We start from the raw sequence: 26,538 nt of genomic DNA, 5'->3' as shown, positions 1-26,538 counted from the left end.
GATGATTACTGCTGGGGCAGGCTGGCAGGTCAGTCAGCTCCAACGCAGACAAAAGCAGCGTGGGAATGTCTCTTTCAGGCAGAAGAAAATAGAAACCCAAGGTAGAGAAGGCTCTGAAGGTAAACTCTAGCAGTGACAACTAAGCTCAGGGAGGACACTTAGCCTGAGATTTCTGTTGTGTTATTGTTTGTGAGTTACCAATAAATGCAAAAGCCATGAATGACATGAATCTGGACATTAACCTAGGGTCTGTCTCTTCTATTTTGGATGGTAGAGGGTCTGAGCCCATGAATATTACCATCATGTTAATATATTCACCTCCCCCCTACAGCAAAACCAAATTGTTAATGGTCAGGCTAAGGAGGTGAAGCCTACAAAGAATTCTTGCTGCACTCAGAGGACCATAACCTTTTCTTCAGCCTCCCTCTTGGTCCGCTCCTCCTCCTGGCGCCGGCGCTCTTCTTCTTGCCTGGCCCTATCTTCGGCTTCTCGCTTACGCATCTCTTCTAACTGTTGCTGCCGTCTACGCTCTTCATCCTGTAACTAACAAAGACTTGTCTTTAATTGTTTATGAAATCACCTCCCCCTGGATAAGTCAGAGAGCACATACCTGGAGCATTCATTTTAAAAAGTGACCAGTTTAATGCAAAACACTACACTACAGCAGACCAGTAAAGTTTTCCCTGTCCAACTATAATTTATTACATTATATTTTCCCTGAAGGTCCCTAAAAACCATATAGAACTTCTAATAATTGTTGCACATAAAGGATGAGAAATGTATAGGAGGAAATGTACAGCTTTCTTTTCACTGCTGAATTTTACAACAGCTGTACACAACCAGAGAGACTTTTGGGGACACAGACTGTTCAGTTCCACCTACATTTTGCCATTATGGGAAATTCTACATATAGTTAACTAAAGTGAATCAGCAGAACTCTATTAAACTACCTCTGTTAAAAAAACTACCTTGCTAGTATGATTGTACATATGCGTACTGGACCCCTACAGAGGTACAGTTTGACTTACAGTCCAGACCACTTTAGTAACAAGAGTTTCACAGGTGAACTGAAATTAGACATTTGGAATCAACATTCCACAGCTCCAACAGCTACCAGCGTGTTTATTTTAGATTGGGATTAAAGCATTGAAAAAGCATGACGTTTTAGTCAAGGAGTCAATCCATTTAAAGTAAGAGGCTCATGTGGCAAGTCTACAAATACCCTCAAAAGATAAAAAAAGTCTCCCAGTGTTTCTACAACAGATGCGCACTAGGAAAACAGACAACGAAGCAAGTCTTTGGCTACTTGAATCTAACATTGCTAATACATAAACCTCAGATAAATGTAGATACAATTGTCTATCAGACATTATAACAATACACTGATCAGACAAATTAGGACCACTACAAATATATTTTTGCATGGTTCATTGAAGCGGTTCAGGAACTGCTGCCTATGATGGAGAGAGTACTCATTGGAATAACAATGTATCTCTAAAGTACAGAAATTATCTGCCATCTAAGTTGAGTCATGTTTCTTATTGCTATGAGCTTATATTTTTACATTAAACTTTTCACAGTAAGATTTATTAAACTGATTTTACTTCTGTGTTTCCTAAAGTTGTCATAATGTTTACATGTGGTTTTCTGCTAAATATATTCAGTCTACTCTTGTTCACAGTCAAGCAGTTCATGTACATACATGGTATGTCTACACTGCAATTAGACACCCGTGGCTGGCCTGTGCCAGCTGACTCGGGCTCATGGGCTGTTTAAGTGCAGTGTAGATGCTGGGAATCCAGCTCCAGCCCAAGCTCTAGGACTCTCCCACCTTTCAGGGTCCTAGAGCCTGCGCAGCAGCCCGAATGTCTATATACCCCGACAGAATACAGCAACAGTGGGAAGAGACCATGATATTTCTGCAGCGAATCTTCATGTAAGGGATCTAAATTCTCTCCCTATTTCCCGTCGATTTGAGCATGTAACTCCCATTAACACCAACAGAAGGGAGGATATGCATTTGAAGACAAAAGACCCTTTAAACTTTCATTTTGATATCCAGTGTGTCAAATATTGAGTGAAGGCTTCCTAATGTTGCAATAGAATTTTTTGAACTGAATCTAAATGAGTCTATTGTTCCATTAAATGATTGCCATCAGATTTATAAATACACAATTTCTTGTTAAAATATTTAACCTAAAAATTGAAATACCTAGGCAAAATTCTTTAAAAACAGACCTTTTTAAAAATATTCAGTTTCTTTTTTATCTGACTGCCAGTTAAGGAAGGATTAGTTTCTTTGCTAACACCCTGAACACTGGATTTACTTACATGTATCTGGTGGTGTCTGATTGTAGGTTACATCCTCTATAGAGCACTCTCATCTCACATACCCTTACATGTATAACTAAGTCAGCTGATTATCAAGCATGCATTTCAAAGCTGAGAATTCCTCTGATTAGATGATCAAAGTTACAAACACCAGAGTGTGCTAATCTTTCAAGACCAGTTCATGGTCATCAAAGTCATCGATTTATTAATTTTTTTAAATAAAAATGATTTAGTATTCATATTGGCATGTATCTGGTGAATATTTTTCAGAGGATGTTACCTTTGAACTCCAGTTACAGGAAAGTAAGTGGCTTTTATAGTTTTTGACACTACACAAAGGTAGAGGGAAGGCTCAAATACACTCAGTACAATAGGGAAAGCAACTAAACAAGTTTTACAAAATATCTGTTATACAAGAATGGATCTGTTAATAAAAAAAACTTATCACAATTAAAAGCCTATTGGAATAAAGATCTCTTCTTCCCTTCCCCCTTTTACAACAATTCACCAATTTAGCATAAGAATTAATCTTATGGTACCAAATAATGATATGGAAGGGCACGAGAGAAGAAAAGTTCAGAAAAAAATGTCCTCAAGAAAAATACTTTTTCACTCAAACAAAAAATTGGCAAAAATAAGTCTTAATGAGAGAATAAAGGAGAACTTTTTGACTTTGTCCCAAACACTTAAAGAGAAATATTATTTGTATTTCTAGAGCACCAAAATAGGAAGAAAAAACCCCATGTGCCAATTTTGGAGCTGATGTCAATGTGTTGACCACAGTACTTTTGGAAGGACAGCTGTATCAGGTAGGAATGTGCTAGCCAGATCAGAGGCTATTCTAGACCTAAATCCTAGGAAACAGGCCAAGAGTGATAAATAAGGCTGAAGTGGGAGAGGATCGAGTGATCACTACAAGAGGACACCTCATTTCTGTATGACCTAGATAACTAGCTTCTGTTTAGCAGTAGTCACACACCAAGAAAGAACTGTTGAGATGGCAAGGCACTCCATACTGCTTGAAGCAATTAGCTTTTGTGACTGTGTGCACTGGTATACTATACTAACCCTACAAGTGGTGAGTAAAGCACATTTAATTCCTCAATTTTCAGAACAGTGAGAGGAAAATTTACCCACAAGTCCCATTTACATTAACAGGATTCTTGCAATTAAGATTCCCATGCACTAGTTTGAATATTTAGAGTCGTCTTTTCTAATACTATTTTTTTTAATTTAAAGTTTACACATCTGTCTGGTCTGACACTCAGTTAAAGGGTCACCTGTCAGTATAACTTCTCAAGATGCGTGGTACAGCTCAAGACCCACAGTACTGCTTATGTGAAGAGAGACATGTTACATGTAATGTGAAAACAAGTTCATTTGCTCCATATTCAGTACCTTCCCTTAAGTATTTTTTGTTTAAATAGTAAAAAATAGAAAAGTGGAGCAATATACACAGACATCCAAGAATAACTAATAGATCAGTATGTACAGAAGCGTGAACTGTCCCTTCTCCTCTATCCTAGGTAGGTTGGTTTACCATATAAAATGTCAAGAGTTCATCTGGTCCCATAATCCTTGGTTTCCTGTGTGGCCAACCTGGACTTCCAACACAGTCTAGCTCAGGACAACAGCCAAGCAGCTTCTTCCAAGTTGTTCCCTCTAACAGCAGACTATATCATGACTCTGCTAATTCTTCTCACATGGTACTGCTGTGACATGCTAAGTATGTAGTAGACCAGACTGCACAAGTACCAATTATGTTCTCTAGTTCTCTCAGGGCAGCATGATGTGCCTCTGCCCAAAACTTAATGCACAGCTTCAATAAACTAAATATCTAATCTTAATTAGATAGCCTATTTCCCTCACATGACAGCCCAAGGGGGTAAAAAAGGAAATCAGTGCTAGAGTATTAGGAGCTGTTGAGCTTAATTCGTGGGAACGGCTTGTGTGCACTGGACTTCAAACTGTACAAAATAAAGGTGGGGTTGTTAGGAACTTTTAAAAATAAAGTTATAAAATATTTTAATTTTATCTTTATATGGAGGCTTAATACAGGGGAGAGTCAGTTAGAATCAATAATGGCCCCACAAAATTTAAAAGGAAAAACATCACGAAACTGACATTTTATGCTTTGAAGATTTCATTAACCACTTTAGGGCCTTTTTGAACATAGAGGTTACACTGTTCATTCTACAGGTCTAAATATACAATGAATGTCCTTCAACTTCATTTTCCTGTAGAAAGCAGACAATCTTGGGTACATAAAATGATGTGACAGAGATGCAACAAAAATGTAAGGAGTATTATCACTGAAGTTCAATATTGCCCTCCCCAACCATTCAAAAAAATCAGACAAGATTTAAAAAAAACTCATGAGATTGGTTTAGAAATGATGAAATTTTTAAAATAATACATTTGGGGCTCTTTTTATTTGTCTTCTGTTTTTTTGCCTTTAGGATTCACATTTTCAAACTTTTCTCCAGAACACTGTAAAAATGAAAGCTGAGATTCTCAACACAACGACTGCAGGAATTGGAGCTTTAAGAAAAACACCAAATATTCCAAGACGTGATAAAAACCTTGAGAGATGGCAACACCAAAAGCTGGAATATCCATGGCTTTTCTGAATGTACTTCTCTCATTCAGAAAACAACTGAGAAAGCTCACCTGTCTTGTTGCTGCCAGAGGACTTTGAGATTGGTTATAACAATAGTAATCTGGCACAGAGGTACTACAGTAGTAAGTGTTTTAAATACATGTTATAAATTAGCTGAAGCATATATTTTATAAATTTGTCTTATAAAGCAGTATTTGCATTTCAATACCAAAATTGGGCAACATTTTGAACAGTCACTTTTTCATCTTTTGAGTGGTACAAATAATTTGTATCTGCGGGACCTGTACCAAACATTAGTTCAGATACATGAATTGCATTCAGATTATACAGTAAATAATTTTAAAGGTGAGAGTTTCTTTTCTAGAGGGCTACAGGAACCATTTCAATTATCTGCTCATTCTCAAAGGGGTACCTATTGCCAGCATTATGTACTGGTTTAGCAATTACTGCCCTAAAACAATCACTTAAACAAGAGATTTTCCATCTCAATTTTAAATGTAAATGAATGGTATCAATCCAAATGAAATGGCAGTTTAGGAAAAGAAAGTAAGAGACAAGTTTTCTGATTATGTTTGTGACTTAGTTGGACATACTAGTTCAGGAGCTGTTGCCCTGAGTTAGTGCTTCATTCTATTACAGAAAAATATAAGAAAGTAAGAGAACATATTGTTTACTGCCAATCAATGGAGAAGCTAAACTGGTACACAAAGCCATCATGGGGGAGGATAGGGAACATGACTTTTTAAAGTAATAGGCCATGTACATTTTTGATGTCACTGGATTTAAAAATCTTGTGTATTTAAGCTGCTAAAACAAGTTCATATAAATCTCTGAAGAATGGCAGGACAAGTTTTCTTTGGTTTAGGACTTAAAATGAAACAAGTGAAACTGAGAAAATCTCACCCCACAATTTGTTGCTTCCAACTGCTTCGTAAGATGTTATAAATATATAGTTACATAGAAATACCAAATACAGAGATTCATATTAGATCACAGCTGCAAACAATTTAAAGCCACGGGCAGAACACAACATTTAAAGAAGAGAAGTAGGAGGAGAGGAGTAAGAAGAAAAGATTTAGAAACATTCAAAATGCATGCTTACAGTTAACTTACTGTATCACATCTTGATTCAGAACACCCCAGAAATGGCAAAGACAACATCCATTGCATTTTGGATCATTATTTATAAAGAAAACGAAACAAAAATATCGAGACGGGGAAGAGGTATTGAAGAGAAAGAAACAAGAACATACCAAATCTAGAACAGAGATTGCTGGCACAGCAGTCTGCTGCAGATAATAAGAGAAGGGGAAAAAAAAAGATGCACAGTGAAAATAAAGGTAAGTTTAGATTTGCACTATGCCAAAAGCATTTCCCTTTGATTTGATACTTCAGCTGTTTTAGAAAGGTATTTAAAAAAAGAAGGAATTGAAGAATTTTGGACACTAGATTGCTGAACGGTCTGAACAGAGAAAACCCCAGTGTCCTAATGTGATAACATTTCAGATTAGCTATTCAGACACTCAAAAAAACAAAGCTAATGATGATCCTAGAGATACTATTCTTATTTGCATCTCTGGCATTATAGATAATGACATACAACAGAAGTGCAGACATTATCTTTAAAAAAGAGCAAGCAAACAGCTAATTTTAGTCCCTGTAGGAAACTTTTTACATGTTATAATTCAGGCTAGTATTGTGTAAAGCCACTAATGTTCTAAAATGTTGGAAAACCTCACTGACAGCTAATATTTAAAATTCGTCCTTTTGGAGAAGAATGATATAAAGTTATGCAATACAGTTGGCTACTCAACCCATTAATGATGTGGTTTTTTAAGTCAAGCAATAATAAAAATGTTAACAAAGACTTTTTTGTGCAAATGGCAGTTTTATATGGAATTTAATGCCCATAGGTAACTGCTTATGTGTTACAATCACAAAGTTAGCAACACTCACCAAGGATATATTTAGCCTTTCCTTTCATCAGTTTGTAAGTGTGGGGTATCTATTGCTTCAAAACAGTAATAAAGTTAGCCACAGGGTAAAAGGAAAGAAGCAGACTATGGCAAAGGCACAAAGATTAAGTTTAGGAATTAGTGCCAATGGAGCTCATACAAAGCCAAAAGCTGCCAGAAAGAATCCGGAAGAAAAAATACTTCTCTTAATCTGACAGTTATTCTACAATGTCAAACAAATGTGCACAAATGTTTCTTAGTGCTTGGCATTTGCTTACTATGGAACTGATTAGATCAACTCTTAGAAGGACAAGTAGCAGTAAAGATGCTCAACAAACTAAGGAACTAGCTTATAAATCCTTCAAAGCAAAACTGTCAACTTGCAAATTCAGTATTCCTGGGGCTATGATTTATAAGAAAAAAAAATAGTTTCTATATGGAAACAGTTTCTCAGTGAAGACAGAAAGGGCAGAATAACTTTAACAGAGGGCATACAGTTGTATTACCTTCTTGCATGTAACAGCTGTAAATATCAACGGCTTTCACCAGTAAAGAAGCCAAATAAGAGCTATCAGAGAGTTAGAATAAAATAAAGATGCTAAAGAAACACCACCCTTTTTTGTCCCCTCCCCAAAGACCTTCATTTTTATCCTCTATAAATAAAACTTCCAGTGCATACACCAGGCATCAACTTGTGTACGTTACTTTGAGGGAATTACAGTCAATGACTACCCTTCCCCTAGCTACGTAGGGGATGCCATTTCTCTGAAGGAAAAGTTTTACAGCCAGGGAAAAAGATTTTGCTCTTATCTTTGCAGTCAGTTGCTTTGTACTTTTATAATACACCACTTAACTGGCCAAACTAAGGTAGTTTACAACATTTTTCTTTAGCATTTTCTATATAATGAAAGACAGGGACATTAAGACAGTCCAGTCCTCCTTTATCCTGTGACAATTTCACATTTTGTTTAACCAGTCTATTAAAGAACACAAGTTTAAATAAATGTTTACTATAGTTGTGCCTAGAAAGGATTACCCCCTTTTACCCTGGCTCTCTTTTCAGCCTCCAGCCGTTGCATAATTAGCATGGTATCCACATCATCATCTTCTTCCTCATCATCATCCTCATCCTTTTGCTTTGACTCTTGGAGTCGTTTCTGGAACTGCCACTCGAGCATAAGTTTGCGCAGGCGGTCGTTCTCTTCGGCTGTACGATCGGGCTTGTTTTGAAGTTCCTGAATCTCTTTACTCAGCATGTCCACAATGTGCATCTGCTGTTGCTTTTCTAGCTTCTCCTTAGCATCCCGTTTCCAGGGATCAGGAGACAAGCTATCACTGGAGGACAGTTCTTCTTTGCTGATGGTGATGTACTGCAGATCTCTTCGTTCAATGGTTCGGGGTTGCTGTTGGGGCTGTAGCTCTCGAATGACAGTGTCCTGGGACCTCTGCAACGTTGAAGGCTTTTCTGGTTTCACCTGCTGCACAGAAACAGGAGGAACCATAGGCTGAGCAGGAATTAGTGGCTGAGTACGCATCTGGCCCAATTTTCTTTCCTGCTCACGACGCTTCCTCTCTCGCTCTTCCTCCAGACGCGCTTTTTCCTTTTCATACCACCGCTGATGCTCCTCTCTCTTTTTACGTTCTGCAGCAGCTACCTGTGAAGATACTTGCATTCCTAGCTGGTTTGGAGGGGGAGGTGGAGGCAGAGGCAAAGGCAAATCCATTTGCAGTCCATCGAAATCAGCTGCATAGTGCACTGGTGGAGGAGGGGGAGGGGGAGGAAGGTCTGTTCTGATGGGCTGGGAAACTGCCACTGGTGTTGGCTGGTTGATGACTGGAGTTTTCCATCGGCCGGGTCCACTTTTGGTTAAACAAGAACCAGGGGAAATAGATTTGGAGGAGTGGTTCAGATGCTCTTGGCTGGATGTGCTGGAATCCACAGATGAATTCATCCATGGATCACTGTCTGACTTTCGATCAATGTACTCTACATCCTTTCTTATAACCATCTCCAGACGATTCCTTTCTGGTTGAAAAATTTTATCATCTCGAAGTTCTTCCTGGGAATGAGCTGCACGCTAGATGAAATAAAATGAAGTATGCGTATCAGTTAATCTGTATTTAATAAAATTTATATCCAATAAAAAAAACTAATGGATGACAAAAAATGCATTTCTACAACACAAAAAGCCTTCTTATCAATACATTTACATCTTTTTGGTAAAGTAGAGAACTTTTCATAACTAGCAAGTTTCTCAAGATTTTAATGTCCGCAACACCACAAAATCACTGAGCCTTTTAAACCATGCAAGCCCAGGAAGACTTTGTAAGCTCTGAGGCAGAGTTGTCAAGCTGCACTGAGGGAATGATGAAAACAAAGCAGAGCTCATGCCAACAATCTCCCCCATCTCACTCCAGGTCTCAGGGCTATTTTTAACAGCTCTTACCTATTTACAAACACACAGGCAGCCTGCAACAGTAACTCAAGTGCAATAACTCTCCAGTCCAGTTTACTGCTGGGCAGACAAACGTTTTTCTTTCATGAACACAGGCACACAGAGTGCTGAGAGAAGGGTGGGAATCATCCACTCACCCAACTGGGGCATTCTCCCCTCTCTTGCCACTGTGGGAATTATCTGCGGTAGAGGATGTGGGTGCTTAGATGCCCCACCTTACTCAACTACCACCCAGGGATATTAAGCATTTATTAATTTACACACTTACAGCATTTTAAAAGATATCAAGCACTAACTACTATTACTGCATAGAAAGTGGGAATGCAATTGGATATGAAAAATATTCAGACATGATTAGACTGATGAAATCTATTTAAAGATTTTATTTTTTTTCTTGAAGCAAATATTCATATTTTTGAGGATTAGAAAATTTTCAGTATTGACAAAGAACGTACAGACTTTCCACAAGTGACAGTGGAGGAGACTAACAATGCAAACTTCTCCATGCTTCCCCACCAATGACCTTAACTATGAACTAGAAAGAATGTCTTGTTTGGGATGAAAGGGTGTATTTTTTATGCTCTATTAGTTCTGTAGCTCTGAACACACAGCTACTTGTGTCAGAAGCACTGGGAAGATGCACCTAGCCAAATAGTTTGCTAATGACTTATGCATTTAGATAATAAAACAGGCTTTAAGTCAGCCATTAGTTACTGCAACTTTCACGACCATGGCTCCAAATATAATTTAGATGAAACTGCTCCTTAAAAGTGAATAACTAGTTAATTTGACAACAAAAAATAACCAGAAACGATCATCCAGTAAAATGATTTTACAATAATGAAATGATTCTGAAACTGAGAAAAATGATGCTTTTTAAAACAAAAATAAAACCCCATTAAAAACGCTTGTGGATTTCATTAAAAAGTAATCGATGCTGTGAGATTTTTAAACCTGATTTTATTTTAACAATGAAATTGAAAAGCGTTGATTGATATATGTGTTGTGAAAACCTAACACAAACTTTTCAAGTACTTGTGAAAAACAAACTCCCAGCCATTTGCTTTAGTAAAATGCATTTTTCCTGGCAGAATCAAGGTTTCATGCTGCAACTCAAGGTCTATACCTATCAGCAGCTTTCTCAGTGTGGGGTATTTAGGTGCTGATGTTTAGCTAAAATATTTTTATAGCAATTAGCTATAATATGATGCGTTAATTTCCATCTTAAACCCTCACGAAAGTTAAATGAACACTGGGTTTGTGTTCTAAATTCTTAACAGATGTGAAAACTGGAAGTGTATTATAGGCACCAATCATACTAAGGTTTTACCTATAATCTTTTCTCAAGTGATTATTGCATAGACTTCAGTGGCACTATTGGCATGAGTGAGGATTACTCTCACAAGTAAGGTTTCCAGAGTCAGTTTCCTACTTTTCTTGTAGGACTGCTACCTCAAGAATCAAGAAAGAAGAGCTTTTCAAAAACTACATGAGGTTTTAGCACCCAATTCTAAACCTTTTCTGTGCTTATTATGAATGCTGAGGGACTCTGTATGGTGGTTTTACAGAGGAAGATGGTGGGTGGGCACTACTAGAGTGGAAGATGGGAGATTCTGGTTCAATTCCCTGGTCCACCACAGATTCCCTCTGAGGCTTTGGGCAAGTCTATCCGTGCCTCAGTTTTCCCATCAACATAATAGAGAATTATAGTTATCTCCATCTCATAGGAGTATTGTGACTATACATTAAATATTTTGAGAATGTCAGACTCTGTGGTAAATGGTTTCCATAATAGTACAACTGATGCACTGTTTTTATAACCAGAGGGACAATTTACAAGTGACGGAAGTAAATACATTTCACTATAGATCTTGGGTTAGTTTTGACCTACAGATATTTCTGAAAAAAATATTTTTTAAAAAAAAGCCCCAACAACAAAACTACACACAGGCACTGGGGTCTGTCTAAAACTTCTTGTGGAACTGGGACCTTAGTTTGCTTTTAAAAAAAAATTAAATGTTTTGAAAGAGAAAACCTAATATTTTGTATTACTTTGTCTTCAGCAATCAGCAAACAGAAGGGAAAAGTTTTTAAATACTTGACAGATTATTTCTAACCTGCATTGCAGCACTAATTGAGTCATTACTCTCTGCCTGGATCTGTGGTTTGTCTTCATAACTTGGCCACTGATTCTGAGCAGGACCCATTCGATCCTGGGATTTTGAAGCTGGGAATGTGAAATATTCTCTGGTATAGGTTTGTGTTGGTATAGGATAAGCTTCAGGTCTTGGTGGCAGTGTCTGCTCCTGTAAAAGATAGAGAGGACAGGTTAAAACTGATCTATCACACAGATTTCTGCAGATTTTATTTTATTTTAACTTCTCATTTCTTTTTTAACGAGTATATTTTTAGGCATTGTTCTTAATCCCAGAATCATATTTATTTGGTTGAAGCTAAGATTTTCTAAGAACAATCAAAACTAAACTAGTAATTATGACTCAGGTTTTGAGTGCTCTGGAACTAAATACACAATGCTTATTGCATAAATTTACTTATAATAATAAAAAATGTGAATAGCAATGCAATAACCACAATTTTGTGACAATTTATGTTGCTGACTGAACATTAAATAAAGCAACAGTGAAAAAGAATAAATACAAATCATTGAACAGTGGCACTCTATTAAAAACCTTCAATAAAAACCTCAGCTTAACCCAAGCACACTACTTCTATTGAAAAGTAAGTGACATTAATAGCCAATCCTTTTCTTGCCACTTCTGACCTCTGTACAAAGATTTCCAGTAGAAACTGAAGTTATCTTGGTGGTAGTTCCAGCAGCATAAGCATTCTTCCCTCCAGGGCTTGGTGGCTGATCTATTAGAGAGTTGAAGTAAGCATTGTTAAACATCAGTAACAGGAATTTGTCATATGTAATAGAACAAACCAATTAAACTTCATAATGTGGCAATAATAAAGCATTAATTAAATTAGTTGTAATTGCTCTTTAATGAATGACTTTCCCCAAATTTTGCTGCAGTTATTACTGTGTCAGTATTTCAAATATAGTCTATATTTTATCAAGTCGCCTTCCTATTTTTAGATTTCAAAGACTAGTAATAATTTGCATGAAAAAAATATTCTTAAAAAGAACAGAAGTGAACTTTAGCTTACTTGCTACATTGGGACTGGAGCGATGATCAGCTCGATTCTTCATCAGTCTGTCATCCCCTGACAGCTTCTTTGGTTCATTATACTCTGTCCAAGGCAGCTGAGGGCTCTCAGGTGATCCATTTTGAGCAGAATTATTATACAGCTCAAAACCTTCACTCTTTGGTCGGGGTTTACCTGAGCCACGGCGGTCTGAAACTGCAACAGATTAAGACCTTTAAATGTTTGTTCTTATCCACTTGAACAACTGTTTCTTATTTTATTCTTGTTTAAAAAACATGACTTTCATTTTAGCTATAAAAGTTATCTTCTAGTATAACATGCTGGATTTTAAACGTTAGAATTCTTCAGATACACAATCCCATTCTGTTATACTGACAGTTCAAGATTCCTTTGATTTACAGGCTTCAAAAAGGTTTTTGAAACAAAGACACCACAATATTTGGCAAAGCCAGATGCACTTTTACTGAAAGAAGTCTCTTGATTAATCTGAAAGGCTTATCGTGTCTAGGGTCGCGATGTAAACTGTGGTAATGAGGGTTTATTCTTTTAACTCTTTCCTTCCTATATTGCAGCATTCTTTAATAACCTTTAGAAAGCTCTCATATTATAACTTAATCAAAATTCATATAAAGTTGCCACATGGTCATTAAAATACCACCTCTGAAAGAAATTTTTGATTTATATTGGGGGGAAAAGCAATTTGGAAAAAATACCAAAGAACACTAGCTTTTAAAGGATCAGATATAGAAAATTAACAACTGTCATTTCAACACGATTCTCAGTGAAAATCAATGACCATACATGGCCCAATGGCTTCTGTTTTGTTTTAAAATTATTTTACTGGTAATCACAAGTATCACAGCATCTTTGCAATCAGTGTTCTTTTGGAGACGGAGAAAGAGTGAATTGAATTCTTGGTCCCTTTGTGAATTTTGTGTATTCCATTTATTTAGATTGTAAATTCCTCTTGCACTTAAATAAATTATATAGTATTTCTACTTAAGTGTTGATAAAACATTTACTGATGATTAGAACTGTGTATGTAATATAACTTTAAACAATGGTTACAACTGAGCTTACTCCTAGGTAAGAGAAGTTACATTGCCATTCCATGGATTCTACATCTGTTTAAAATATAAAATTTGGGGTATAAAATGCTAAACCACTGCTATCAACAGGGACATATGTATATATTTTTTCTCCACCTTTTCACATTACTCCCAGAAGCACATGCAAAAATCTTTATGAGATGAATTATGCAACTCATGTAAATTACAGGAGTAAAATGCTACATCTTCTAACTGTTCATATTTCATTATGGATTGTTCAGGGATTATTTCTCCCTTTCACCAGTGTTGGGGAAAAGGGCCTAAATTTGCAGCACCGTCTTATGAAAATGTTAATCATTTATTTTACCTCTTTGCATCATTGGGGATGGCTGGTTAAGCAGTGTTGCCAGACCATGGTAAATTGCTCCTTGTTTTGCTACTTCTAGGGTCACTACAGAACCTGTTCTCGTCATGAGCTCTGCTGCCCTGTGACAGGAGTCAAACAGAAGAGAACTAAGCATAGTATTATTTAATTGGTGTTCTCTATACAATTCTTTTTATGTCACTGTTGCTAAACCAAGCATTCAACAATATTTTCTGTTTCACCACAGCACTTGTTTTCTTTTCAGCTTCACACTTAAGTCACTTATCCTCTTTGGACAATCAGAAAATAGCATCTAGAGGATTTATGAATATAAAATGGGGAATGTATGCAGGCAGTTGTTATTCCTAATTTCCACAGTTCAATGCCAAATGTCAAAATGTTCAAGACAAAAGCTAGGACCAGTTTGCTTAAAAGATTTTATACTATGAATGAGAGTATACACTTTAAGAATTTAATATAATGTTTCTATATGGATACCTGTATCACAACTATAGTAATATTTGTTCTGAACATACTAAAATAATGGAGTGATAAGTTTTTGTTCCTGAGGCTATATGGAACCAATATAAACCAAGACAGAAATATCCTTAAGTCCAATATTTCTTTCATAAAACTAACCAAGCCCTTCGTTCACCGCACTCTCTATTTTTACAAAGAGTATTCGCTTCCTCAACTCACATCATCTGAAAGCAATACTGTACCTTTCTTGGGACAGACCCACTAAACTTCGACCATCCACGCTGAGCAACTGATCGCCTGCAGCTAGCCGACCATCCTAATTACGCATTCAAGAAAGGAAAACACTTTATATATATAATCCTTACATGGGCTTAATCAAAATAAATGTAAATACATTTTATTAGTCCAGTTAAGAGAATTACAAATGTTTTTATTGATGCAATCTCTAAATTTATCTGATATTTTAACAACTTTAATATTTACAAACATTACTAACCACATCTGCAGCTCCTCCTTTTACAACAGACTTGACATAGATTCCAAGTTTATCTTGACCTGCACCCTGCAGATAAAAAGACGTTTATGAGGTCATATTTAAATCTTCTCTTTTGTAAGAAAGTGCTCTATGAATCTGAATCTGTCTGTTACATTAATATATCAACTCTGACGTCTCATTTTAAAACTTCCCCAACTTACAAAACCAGTGATATGGAAAAAGTTCACATCTTCATGACATCAAAGAAAGAAAAGGGCGTTAATATTAGGCCTCTTGAAACTGTAGCAACTAGAGTACAGGCAAAGGTTATTTGGTTCCATGACAATCAAAAGACTAGGAATAATCCAACAAGAAAACAGATTTATTAAACCTGTGCTTAACAGTTAACTTGTAATCCTTTTTTAATGAAAGGATTTGTAGTTTTATAGGTATATTTATTAATCCAGCACAAGGACCTGGCTGTATCCTCAACTTCCCATGGTATACTAAAGCATTACACTGCTACCCGGGCCATCTGGCTGGTGAAACGGGGCAGTTTGGAGGTGACTTATTTAACCTTGAGATGACAAAGAAAAGGGAGAAAAGTGCATTGTAAGTTCTTTGGGGCAGTCTGTCTTTCACTACATTTCTGTAAAGCATCTAGCACAATGGGGCATCTAGGTGCTTATGTAACACAAATAATAAATAATGGATACAGGAGAAAGGAGATGTAATCAAAAAATTCACTTTCATAGTTGACAGGTCCAAAATTTAAATCTACTGTAAAAGATTACCAAGGGAAGTTGTGGAATCCCCATCTTTGGAGGTTTTAAAGAACAGGTTGGACAACCACCTGTCAGGGATGGTCTTGGTATATTTGGTCTTGCCTCAGTGCAGGGGGCTGGATTAAATTACCTCTTAAGGTCTCTTCCAGCCCAAAATGGCTATGATTCTATAATGGAAAGCGTCAGGAAACCTTAATAATAAATGGTGAATACTTACTTATAACAATCCATAAACTTCAACTAAAAATATTACACTGATTTAGTATTGGTGAAAGTTGACCTGAGTGCCCTTGTGAATGAAGTCTTCTCTTTACCTATAGGGCTGCAGCAAGGTAAATTTCCTCTCCTCCCCACCAAGCCTCAACCCTGATTACTGGTGTGGGTGGATGGGGAAGGGAAGGGGCTTGTTCTAGAGGCAACAGAAGTCGTGCCGATACAGATCTTAGTGGAGAATGTGACACGGGAGCTGGAACGGAGACCCCAAACACATCTCATGTAGGGGCCAAACATCCATTAAATGAGAACATTTTTAACCCTTACTGAACTGATCTGGATTAATACTGATAACCTAAACACACAAGGTCTGAAGCTCATTTCTCAACACCCTACGGAACCTAACCCCACTGACTGTGTAACACTAGCACTTATAGAAAATGAGACCTGCTTGGAATTTACATGGGGTGGATCTACTACTCTTTGCACACAAGGGTAATTCTTCACTGCTGTGAGACTCCTGAAAACTGAGTCTACAATCAAGTGCCACACCCTATCCTTAAAGGAATAGCTCCCATTAAGCAAAATATAAGCATTAAAATACAACTCCACAACAAATTAGCAGAGCATTCAATTTTCTAAAGTGTTCTTCAGTATAAAATAATTTAATCAATTAGTCCCAGGTCCTTACACTAACATATATATAGTACTCCCCAGCATGGGCTGTAAGCAGGGATTGAACCCACAACCTTCAGATCCACAGCACAGACCATTTCAAGTACAACAGTAAATCATGGATTAAGCAGGTTACCCTTTGTGTGGACCAAACCATACCAGAAAATATGGCACACACTTTGCAAGTGGGTTACACAACTATTTGGGAAATATCTCTCGAATATTGTGTATCAAGATCCCTGGAAATTCTATTCCTGGCTATGGGAGCAGAGCATCGTCTAGTAGTCAGAGATAACAGTCAAGTATAATGATGCCCCTGTTTCGGTCACATGCAGGGAATAATCTTGGGTTCTCTGGATGTTAATGCTTGAGTCATCACTTTAAAGGGCAGGTCCATTAGCACAAAGGCAGTAGCAGACTCAACCCCCTATATAGAGGGGACTTAGGGGACACTAGAGGGGAACAAAACCATACTGCATTAGCATGGGTTACACAAACACAATTTGGCACATTCCTTCTGAAAGACTGTGGCAGAATGGATGAGATGCAGGCCTGCCATATTAGAAAGTAGGGTTCTAACGGTTCTGAGGCAACCTGTCAGTTATTTTACCTATCAAACAGACGAATGAATAATAGTTGCCTCCCATAAGATAGAGATATAAGGCCTCAGTTAATAAGGGCTGTGAAGAAGATAGAAATATTCAAAGTCAGAAGAGTTCATGTAGTTAACTTTTGCACAATATCTAATCCTCAATGGGCCAACACAATACCTTAAGTCTTTCTGAAGGGCAATAGATTTTAATACTTAAAGTTGATCAAAAGGTATTGCAATGATTTTCCAAAACCATACTTAACCAAATTAAGGGACCCAAAAAGAAAGCCTCAGACTTTCCTGTAAAATTTCACCAGAATCAAATAATCCAGACAATTACCAATCCAAACTGATTTATAGATGTTTTGAAAATTGTTAGTACTAAGAGTGTGCATTTACAAGGATTCCTTATACAGTAGGACCTCAGAGTTATGAATACCTCAGGAATAGAGGTTGTTTGTAACTCTGAACAAAACCTTATGGTTGTTTTTTCAAAAGTTTACAGCTGAACACTGACTTAATACACCTTTGAAATTTTACTACGCAGAAGAAAAATGCTGCTTTTAACCATTTTAATTTCAATGAAACAAGCACAGAAACCATTTCCTAACCTTGTTAAATCATTTTTTTTTGTTTAAACTCCCCCCCCCCCTTTTTTTTTAGTAGTTTACATTTAACACTGCACTGTACTGTATTTGCTTTTTTTATTTGTCTCTGCTGCTGCTGATTGTGTACTTTGAGTGTTTTGCCATAACAGCAGGACAGGAGTTACTCTCACAGGCTAATACTGGAATGTCCTAAAGGAAAAGGACAAGATATATGAATGTTCTACCTTGATATAAACCTCAAAGGTGCCTTCATGCCCTTGGTACCTGGAATGCATGTGTTATGAATGAAGAGAAAAGGGATTTCATAATGAAAACAAGTGTGGTCAAGCAAGTATCAAGTCTGAAACAAGAGAGGAGAGGCATGAACAAATCCATTTAGCTCAATGGGTAGTTCATTTTGAGACAATTTCAATGTCAACATTAGCTACTGCAAAAGGTGATCATTTTAACAAAACTACCAGACATGTTTCATATCCTCAATTCTAAACTGCCTCCTATGCCTTTTCAGGTGTCAGAATCACCAAGTGTTCCCTCTACCCATTCACTCAAACCTTTAACTTCCCAAAACACTTCCAGAATGCAGTTAAGCACTGTCAATACAAAATACTAACTGAAAACTGGGTAAAGTGCACTGAATTCAGTATCAAAGCAACCAAGGAATACTCTTAATATTTAATGAAATAAAAGCCTCAGTATTTTAAAACTGAAAAGAAGCTGCCCCAGAATTTCCTGCCTACTGCACTGAAGTGCCACAGAAACAGGGTTGGAGGAAGAGGTTGAAGCAAAATTTATGTCCTGCTTGCTGAGATGTACACAGGAGCTTGAAAACTGTACTTTTATGACACCTTTCATCCAGACTCTTGATATTAATGAAAGCTGAGCACATGTAGCTCAAGGGCAACACATGAAGGTTTAAGAAAGGATCTCTTTAAAGAGTCTCTGGATGACTTTCTGTGGGTTAAAATATAATGATATAGATAAGTGACCAAGTTTTCCTCAAAAGCATGTAAGACATGCTATAATTTTCCATGTGACTCCAGATAAATCAATTTGTGCCTTAGTTACCCAGCTAGAAAATGGATATAAATATCCATCTCACAGGTGTGAAGCTGAAATTGTGTTTATGAAGTGTTTTGGCAGTGTGAAAGAAAAGGCCTATACAAATACAATTAAGTGCAGTAACTAAACCGGTTTCATGTGTTTGTATGGGACCTATATCTATATGAAGTAATTCTTGCCATTTTACAGTAAACTATCTGGTGGTTTCACATTCAGATATATGTTTTAAATAGTACAAAATACAGAGCCAAATAGCATATTAATTTATATTACTGTGCTTAGGAAATTCGATAAGCATATTAAGCAAACACCAAAAACCCAAACTTCTTGATACTGCTTTTTATAGTGTATTGATCTGGGTTTTGGTTTTTCTAATCCCAAACTTGCCTCAATTTGCAGAAGGTTGCAGGATTTCCTTTACAGACGGTGAACAATCTCTGGGATTTAGAAGGAAAATGTAATAGATTTTCAAATCCTATTTGGGAGGTACAGTAGTGCTAAAATGGGGGAGTGGGTGAGGGAGCACTCCAAAACCCAAAAGTAGAGAATAATTTGCTACCCTGAAGAGGCTTTGGATTGAAGAATTGTTTCATATAGGTCTTATCAGGTAGCTGAGAGCAGCTTGTTTAAAAGAATCTAATGAGAAGGCCTCTATATATTACAAATTGATAAGCAGGGGAAGAAAAAGGTTATTTGTAAAGGAACAGAAATGAAAGCACCACTGTAACTCATTACCCAAGTTAAATGAGCTACTAGCTTACATTTCAGATATTAGGTCATCTTTCTTATGCTAAATAGGACGTATACATTCTAGAAAACATTGCCTCATGGTGGTATATGCACAAGCCTTAAGTACCTGAAGCTTTAAGGGTGTCCATCTGTCAACAAGAGCTGCTGGGATGAAAGACTTAAAATCCTTTACAAGACCTAAATTAACCACCACACAACCACCCACAGAAATTTATTAGACTTTTAGGCATTCTGGGATTTAGCAAGTCGGGCCTGTGATCTTTAAACACCACTCCTAAGCTTTCAAAGAAAAAATACTCCATCTCTTGCCAACCCAACCAGGAGGACATGTTTGGAGGGAGAGATAAAGCAACAGAAAAATTCACATAAAACGACAAGACCGATAATTAAACAGAGAGAGAGAAAAGCACCATCACAGAAGAGGAAAACGGTACATTTTACTCCAACACACAAATAAGTTCAGTATGCAACATCCACCAGCAAACGAACTAGAAGTTCTGCAAACGGGAAACTTCAGAGCTAGAGCCCAATCTATAAACTTTTCTGCATTCTGACACATTTTAAAAATGCTTAAAATGTTTTTACTTAATTTTATAGATGTAAAAGACAGCATTACTTTTTTGCCTTTTTAATCCCTAGAAAAGACTAATGAAAATAAAGAGAAACCCCCTCCACACACATTTCATAATAATTACAATGGAATTTGACAGATTAAACTGGTAGTCTGAATATTCACATTAACCACCTAAAAATTGAGATTATTAAGTACATTTTTATACATAAAATAATGCAGTGCTTTACAACAGCAATTTTTATTGCTTGGAGAATAGCAGCAAAATTTTACTGGCAAGTCCACACTAGGAAACTTAAAGCTATAGGAAAAATGCTATTTTCTTGCCTGTAAGGACATTTTTTTACAAATTCTCTTGTTTGGAACTCACCTTAAAGCTATACCCCCATCCCCTCCTACACATTATCCACTGAACAGACAAAGAAAATTCTGTAGCTGAATTCATAAAGAGTTGCAACACTGATTACCCTATTCAGGGACTTTTCAGAAAATACACGAGATGAGAAAAAAATTAAAATAGATTTTTTTAAAACAAAAAGATACCAGATTTTGAGAAACCCATACAAACTATTTGAGATAGTACAAATAATAAAGAATGAAAGGGAATTAATATATACCCTGGCTTTTAAGGTTTCTTTTTTTCTCCCCTTCCGCCTCCAGCTACATATTGGAGGAATAACAACAAAGAAGAATAAAAGTGACGGTGCATACACAACTGTTTCAAAGGTGTACTTTCATGTATTCTCTCAATCTGACATTAAATCACTAGCTAGTTATGTCTAAGACACTGACACCTCCTCTGTGTCTAAGATAAGGAAAGCAAAACATTTGTTTTAAATTGATGTTTTTCTGTATAAAAACATACTTCAATAAGCTATCATCAATTTGGTAGCATCTCTGTTTTTTCCAGATTTCCTGCATTTACTAGTACACATGCTTAACTTTACACATGTGAGCAGCTCCACTGACTTTAATTTTGCAGATCTGACTTACAAAAGTCTGAGCAAATATTTTCTCTCATTTCGATCTCAGCATGTTCATACCCTCATCCCTGAAATGTGGGCGTGAACAAACCCACAATCAGAACTCCATTGAAATCACTGGGTTTCACCTGGAATCAAGTCATGAAATTAAGAACGAAACTCACATGAAATGGCTGAACTATGAGTTATGCTTCACTAATTCAAAACCATGCATTGATTCATGCTTGCCCAAATGCGTCACAAACCTTAAATGAGCCTTTTGATAAAGCTATACTGAGTTACAATGTTTTTTACATAACACAACACCAGGTAAGCCAGAAACAGAAAGGCTAAATAGAAACCTTTAAAAAGTCTCTTCCCGCTAAAATAATATACTTTGCACACGCTATTCAGATTTATCTGTCCTATAAAGGTTTGTCATTGTGCCTTCGTTTTAGTCAACCTGCTCTCTGACATTGGCACTAGCAACTACTGCTTGCATTTTCACTGCCAGTAGCCAACTACCTCTCAGACGATCTACATAATAGACTGACCCTATTTTGTGAAGTCACTCCATAACAGCAGCAGTCATGAGGGGAATTAAGAAAACAATGCATTTTACCTAGCGTACAACATTTAAGACTGATTACAACTAAAAACTGTCAGTTACCTAACATTCCAGTTTTGGAATCTAGTGACAGTTCTCTTATTTGAAATTAATGACAGCTTTGAAGTTTGGAATGGGTAATAAGTGGCAAACATCACATTACCAAATTATTGTAAGCACCGTTCTAAAAAACAAACATTAAACAGTACACAAGTTTGTTTCAACCAGACATAAAGAAAATCTACATGTAATGAGACATTTTATTTGTGTTGCTGACTTTTGATTAGGTTTACAAATTATATATTTATGAAGCATTTAATAGTTCCTGAATAAAACAGTGACACTGTTCAATATACAAGACTGTATGTAAAATAGGTATGGTAATTAAACTAGGTAACATTATCAGTCCGATAATGAAACAGAATTTGACCTATGCACTGCAGCATAAATGAAGCTAAGTGTTTTATGGTGTGTTGGTTATTATACCAAGTCTCTCAACTTTGAGCACCAAGTGTCGAAGTTGAAGCAAAAACTTGCACAGCATTAAGATGTTCATCTTTCCTACAGTGCACACACACTGATTACAATTCTAGTCTGCATTCCTAGATAACCTGCATAAATACTGACTTTCATGGATAAAAAGTTTCATGTACAAAAGAACGTAGCTTACATTATAAAAATGCTTTACAGCGTATATACAGAAATCACTTCACCCACTATTGAAATACAGGAGCCATCTAACAGCACCAGCAACACTATAGCGGGCAAGACATCTTATACTTCTCCCTGTATCACTGTGGTATCTGAATGGCATGGTCATCTTACGTGAAGAACTTCTCCAGCTGAAAATAAAGGTGAACTTTTTTTTTGCAGTCCATGATTTTTAGTGTTTAGCAGAGTTATGAATTTAAGATACCAGCTAATTTATGCTCACAAAGTGATCACCCTATGTCTGACCTATAGGTCCTCATCCTCAAAGAAAACCTGCACAACACTTTCAAAAGATGAGCCTGGGAGCTTAAATTCGTAACTCTGTTAGGCACTAAAAATCATGGACTGAACAGAGAGACTGGATTTATGGCTTATTACAACAAGCTGTAACACACTAACCCCCCTCTTTTTGGCCTATGACTGCAGAAGTGTTAAAAGGCCACTCTATCTTGAATGGTCTCTTAGAAAAGGGGTGCCCAAAGGTGGGCCACAACACAGTCCTGGGTGATCTGCCATCATGGGTGGAGTTTCAGAAGGTGGGAGGGAACAGGGTGAGCCGCAATGCCAGGCACTCTGTGCGTCCAGATCAGTTTCCCCACGTGGGTTGTGTATCAGCCGCCATGCCCTTCAGTCTCAGGTAGGTATAGTTCTTGGTGCCCACAATCCACTGGGTGCCGGTCGCCACAGTATCCATATAGGGCAGCTTGGCCCAGCCTGACCTTGCGCGCGCACACAGCCACAAGGCGTGAAGCTGCCACCACTGTCTCAACTAGAAACTGAGCATATGGACAGACCATGCAGCAGCACTACCTCCTTGCACACAGCCACTCCCTGCACCCTAAGCTATACGCCTCCCAGCACACAGCCCCTAACTACCCCCTTCCTGCACACAGCCTCTAGCTACCCCCTGTGTGTACCCTGAGCTGGCTGAAAGGCTGAAAATTGAAGTTAAGATCAGGTTGAGCCTCACTAACATATGCAATGGCACAGACTAGCCACCAAACATGTGGTGAGCATTTCTCTGGGTCCATATCATTTCACTGGGTCCGGTGTTGTCAGCAGATAGACTAGATGACTTAACAGAGTTTCCCCAACTTTAATTTCGGTATTTCTATAGTTAGAACTAAACATTATGAAAAATACTTTGGAAGAATTTTTCCAGATGTCAGAAGAAATGTACAGAAAGGTAGCATTAGACAGTCTCAAACATGTGAACTTAGGCATCTGTATAATATATTTGCATATGCAGGTACTGTAGCTAAACCTGTATTTCTGCAGATAATTAATGGCAATGCCTCATTGCTACAAGTTTTAGACAACTATTGTTTGCCTATACCTGTTCAGCTTCACACACCTTGCTTTCTATTCAGTTAAAAATGACAATAAAACTGGTAAAGCTAAGAATTATGCTTGATTACAGGGCGCAAAACATTAATACAAACATGAATTATGTTACTACAGTATGTTAACTGTATTAACATCTACTTTAGGTTACAGGAAATATATTCAAATTTTACAAGTGACTTGAGTGAGGACTTGAAGATTTCTGCTTTAACTCCATGGTAGCTTTCAGTGGTTTGAGAATTCACATGCTTAGTACTCTGGGGAAACAGCTTTAAAATAAAAGATATCTAAATTTTCCAATTATTATGTAACAAACATCTGAAGTTGTACTGAGCCATTCTCCAATCGTTCCCTGAGTATTATTCCCACTGAAATGGTTGAAAAGATCAGGCTTACGTATCAAGCCAGAAGTCTAGAATGCAAAAACCTGTTAATCAGAAGTCAGATTGGGCACCCTGCCTTTTTGTTAATGACAATCATGAACGTTATCTACAGGAAATACATATTTCAGAACACGTAAGAAAGAGCTAGGCTCCAAAAGAAGATAAGAAAACAACACCGCAAATACTTTAAAAAGTGAGTAGAATAATTGGTATGCACTCTGCACACGATTCAGCCATGGGAATAAAATTATATTTGTTCTTGTCATGGAGAACTTTTTTTTACAACCTATTTGGGAAGGAAGGAGGGAATGATACAGAAAGGAACATAGATATAAGAGCATAACACATTGGCGAAATCCATTTTTTTGTATTGAAAAACCATGCTATTTGAAATGGATTTCTGAAAGGATTAATCACAAAACTTTTACTTGGAGTAAGCCTGGTCCTAAAATAAGTGATTTGAAGAATAGCTTAAAACAAGCCTTATTTTATTACATTTAATTGAGATTAATCTGAAATATTGTTAGATGATCTACTCAACTGAACTGATAATTAAAAGCTCACTTCCTTTCATGAGGCTTCATAAATAAGGATAATAATATAGAAGAAAAGAAAAAACAAAACAAAAATCTTTGTATGTGTATCTTTGGATTAGAAAGTTTTTGGTTTTTTGGTTTTTTTTTTTTGCATTATAGTAACTGAGCATATTTTCAGGGATACAAAATAATCTGTGTAACTAGAACATTTTAGCAAACCAATATAACTTCCGCTCCATGATAAAAGAGTCCAGGCTTGATAGCTAGATTTTTACCCCACTCTTCCCACCGCCCCCCGAAACAGTAGTATTCACTGGTGTCATCAAGACTAATTCTCATTTTCTAGTCTCTGTAAGCTTATACAGAAGATCAGAAGTTTTATAAACATCCTTAAAGGCAAGTTTATGCAATAGGATCAGTCTCAGCTTGACTTGTCTGGCAAGCAGTAAATCTACAAGTATTTAAATAAGCTACATTTATAAGCATTCTAAGAGTACACCAGTTTACTAAACCACTCCAGCTGGTTTACATATGCAACTCACTATGACGTATAAAGGAAAGGCTTCTGAAAAACCAAACACCCACATTCCCCAAAAGTTGTATGATTTCACAGGTCAGCCTTAGTCAAGAAAGAGCACGTAAATCTGCTTATCTACGTACAGAACATGTTGTGACCCTGACATTTTTTAATTTGCCATCAGTTCAGGAGAATGGGGGAAACCAACTCAGTAACTACTGATTATACATTTACAATGAGGACAAAAACATCTCCTCCATTTGAAGGTCAAAAACTCTTTGGCAGAGGAAGTTCAGTCCCCCCAAGTCCAATTTCAACTTTGGAAATCTATCATCATTAGACAAAATACTCTAAACCAGACTCCATATAATCTCCAAACATAAATGAGGTGAACCAGCTTGCTGTATGCAGAACGGCTTCCTTTAATTGTGGTTACAGCTGCTTTGTTTCATGTGGTGCTCTTCAAAAAAAAAAAAACACCCAACCCAACATACTGATTTTTTAAACTGACTCATGCTCCACATATGCTAACTCCCCCCCCCCCTTGAAAAAAACCAGAAACATTTTAGGAATTGGAGAAAATACAGTTGTAAGCAAAAAAACCTCCTCCAGTAAAACTGAGAGGTATTCAAACACTGCCACCAAACAACGTCACCAGCTGGAAGAGAGACACAATGCACCTGAATGACAATGACCATACTTTTGTTAAAATACTAAGTAATGTGGGGTTGGAAGACAAATTCAAAACACCTTAAGAGCTAGAAAAATGCCACAGTTCATACATGCGTAATTTCTTAAAGTTCAAAAGCATCCAATGAATCTGCTGAATCATATTCAGTGTTTACAATTCCAAAGAGAAGTGAATAAAAACCAGGCTAAATCAGTGCAAGTTCTGTCACTGACTTTAATGAAACCATGATTTCACACTAGGTATTTGTTACTAAAAAAATGTCCAGTGAAAACACTACAGGCTCAAGCACAAAACAGTAAGTTAACTGGACTTCACCTACAGTTTCGTAAGACTTGCTTCTCAAAGTAGATAGAAAGGAAAAGAAGAACCTTTACATCTCTAAAAAAATTATGCTTTTCTTTTATTAAAAACAGTATCAAACATATCTTATTTTCCTTCATTCTTAGCTTTTTACCTGGTTTTGGTTTCCATCTGATTTAACTGCCTTGCTATTAATTCTAATATGTTAGGTAGATGTTATTGGCAGGTGAGATCTACTGATCTAGACAAAAGTACATTGATTTGGGTGCCAAATCATCTTTGCCTCAGCACTAAATCGCACCCATCTAAAAATCAATCTCTTCCAAATCTCTT

General features: G+C 37.0%; 1 protein-coding gene across 16 annotated transcripts in view; it reads right to left on the bottom strand.

Annotated features, from left to right (window-relative positions):
* Positions 1-26,538, bottom strand: part of AFDN (afadin, adherens junction formation factor) — a 216,592-nt gene that overhangs the window by 16,272 nt on the left and 173,782 nt on the right. For 9 of the 16 annotated variants that reach the window (XM_074948771.1, XM_074948773.1, XM_074948778.1 and 6 more), the window contains 8 exons: positions 14,923-14,988; positions 14,669-14,742; positions 13,950-14,068; positions 12,534-12,728; positions 12,145-12,236; positions 11,480-11,668; positions 7,953-8,984; positions 409-543 (listed from right to left, as the gene is read on the bottom strand). In XM_074948771.1, coding sequence (XP_074804872.1) covers positions 409-543; positions 7,953-8,984; positions 11,480-11,668; positions 12,145-12,236; positions 12,534-12,728; positions 13,950-14,068; positions 14,669-14,742; positions 14,923-14,988 — 1,902 coding nt within the window. Of the gene's footprint in view, positions 1-408; positions 544-6,204; positions 6,241-7,952; positions 8,985-11,479; positions 11,669-12,144; positions 12,237-12,533; positions 12,729-13,949; positions 14,069-14,668; positions 14,743-14,922; positions 14,989-26,538 lie in introns of all 16 variants that reach the window. The other 7 variants (XM_074948769.1, XM_074948780.1, XM_074948775.1 and 4 more) reach the window with 5 other exon arrangements.

Source organism: Natator depressus, chromosome 3 (assembly GCF_965152275.1).
Source record: "Natator depressus isolate rNatDep1 chromosome 3, rNatDep2.hap1, whole genome shotgun sequence".
NCBI classification, from domain to species: domain Eukaryota; kingdom Metazoa; phylum Chordata; order Testudines; family Cheloniidae; genus Natator; species Natator depressus.
Note: the sequence above shows the minus strand (reverse complement) of the source record. Positions and strands in the feature narration are given on the sequence as shown.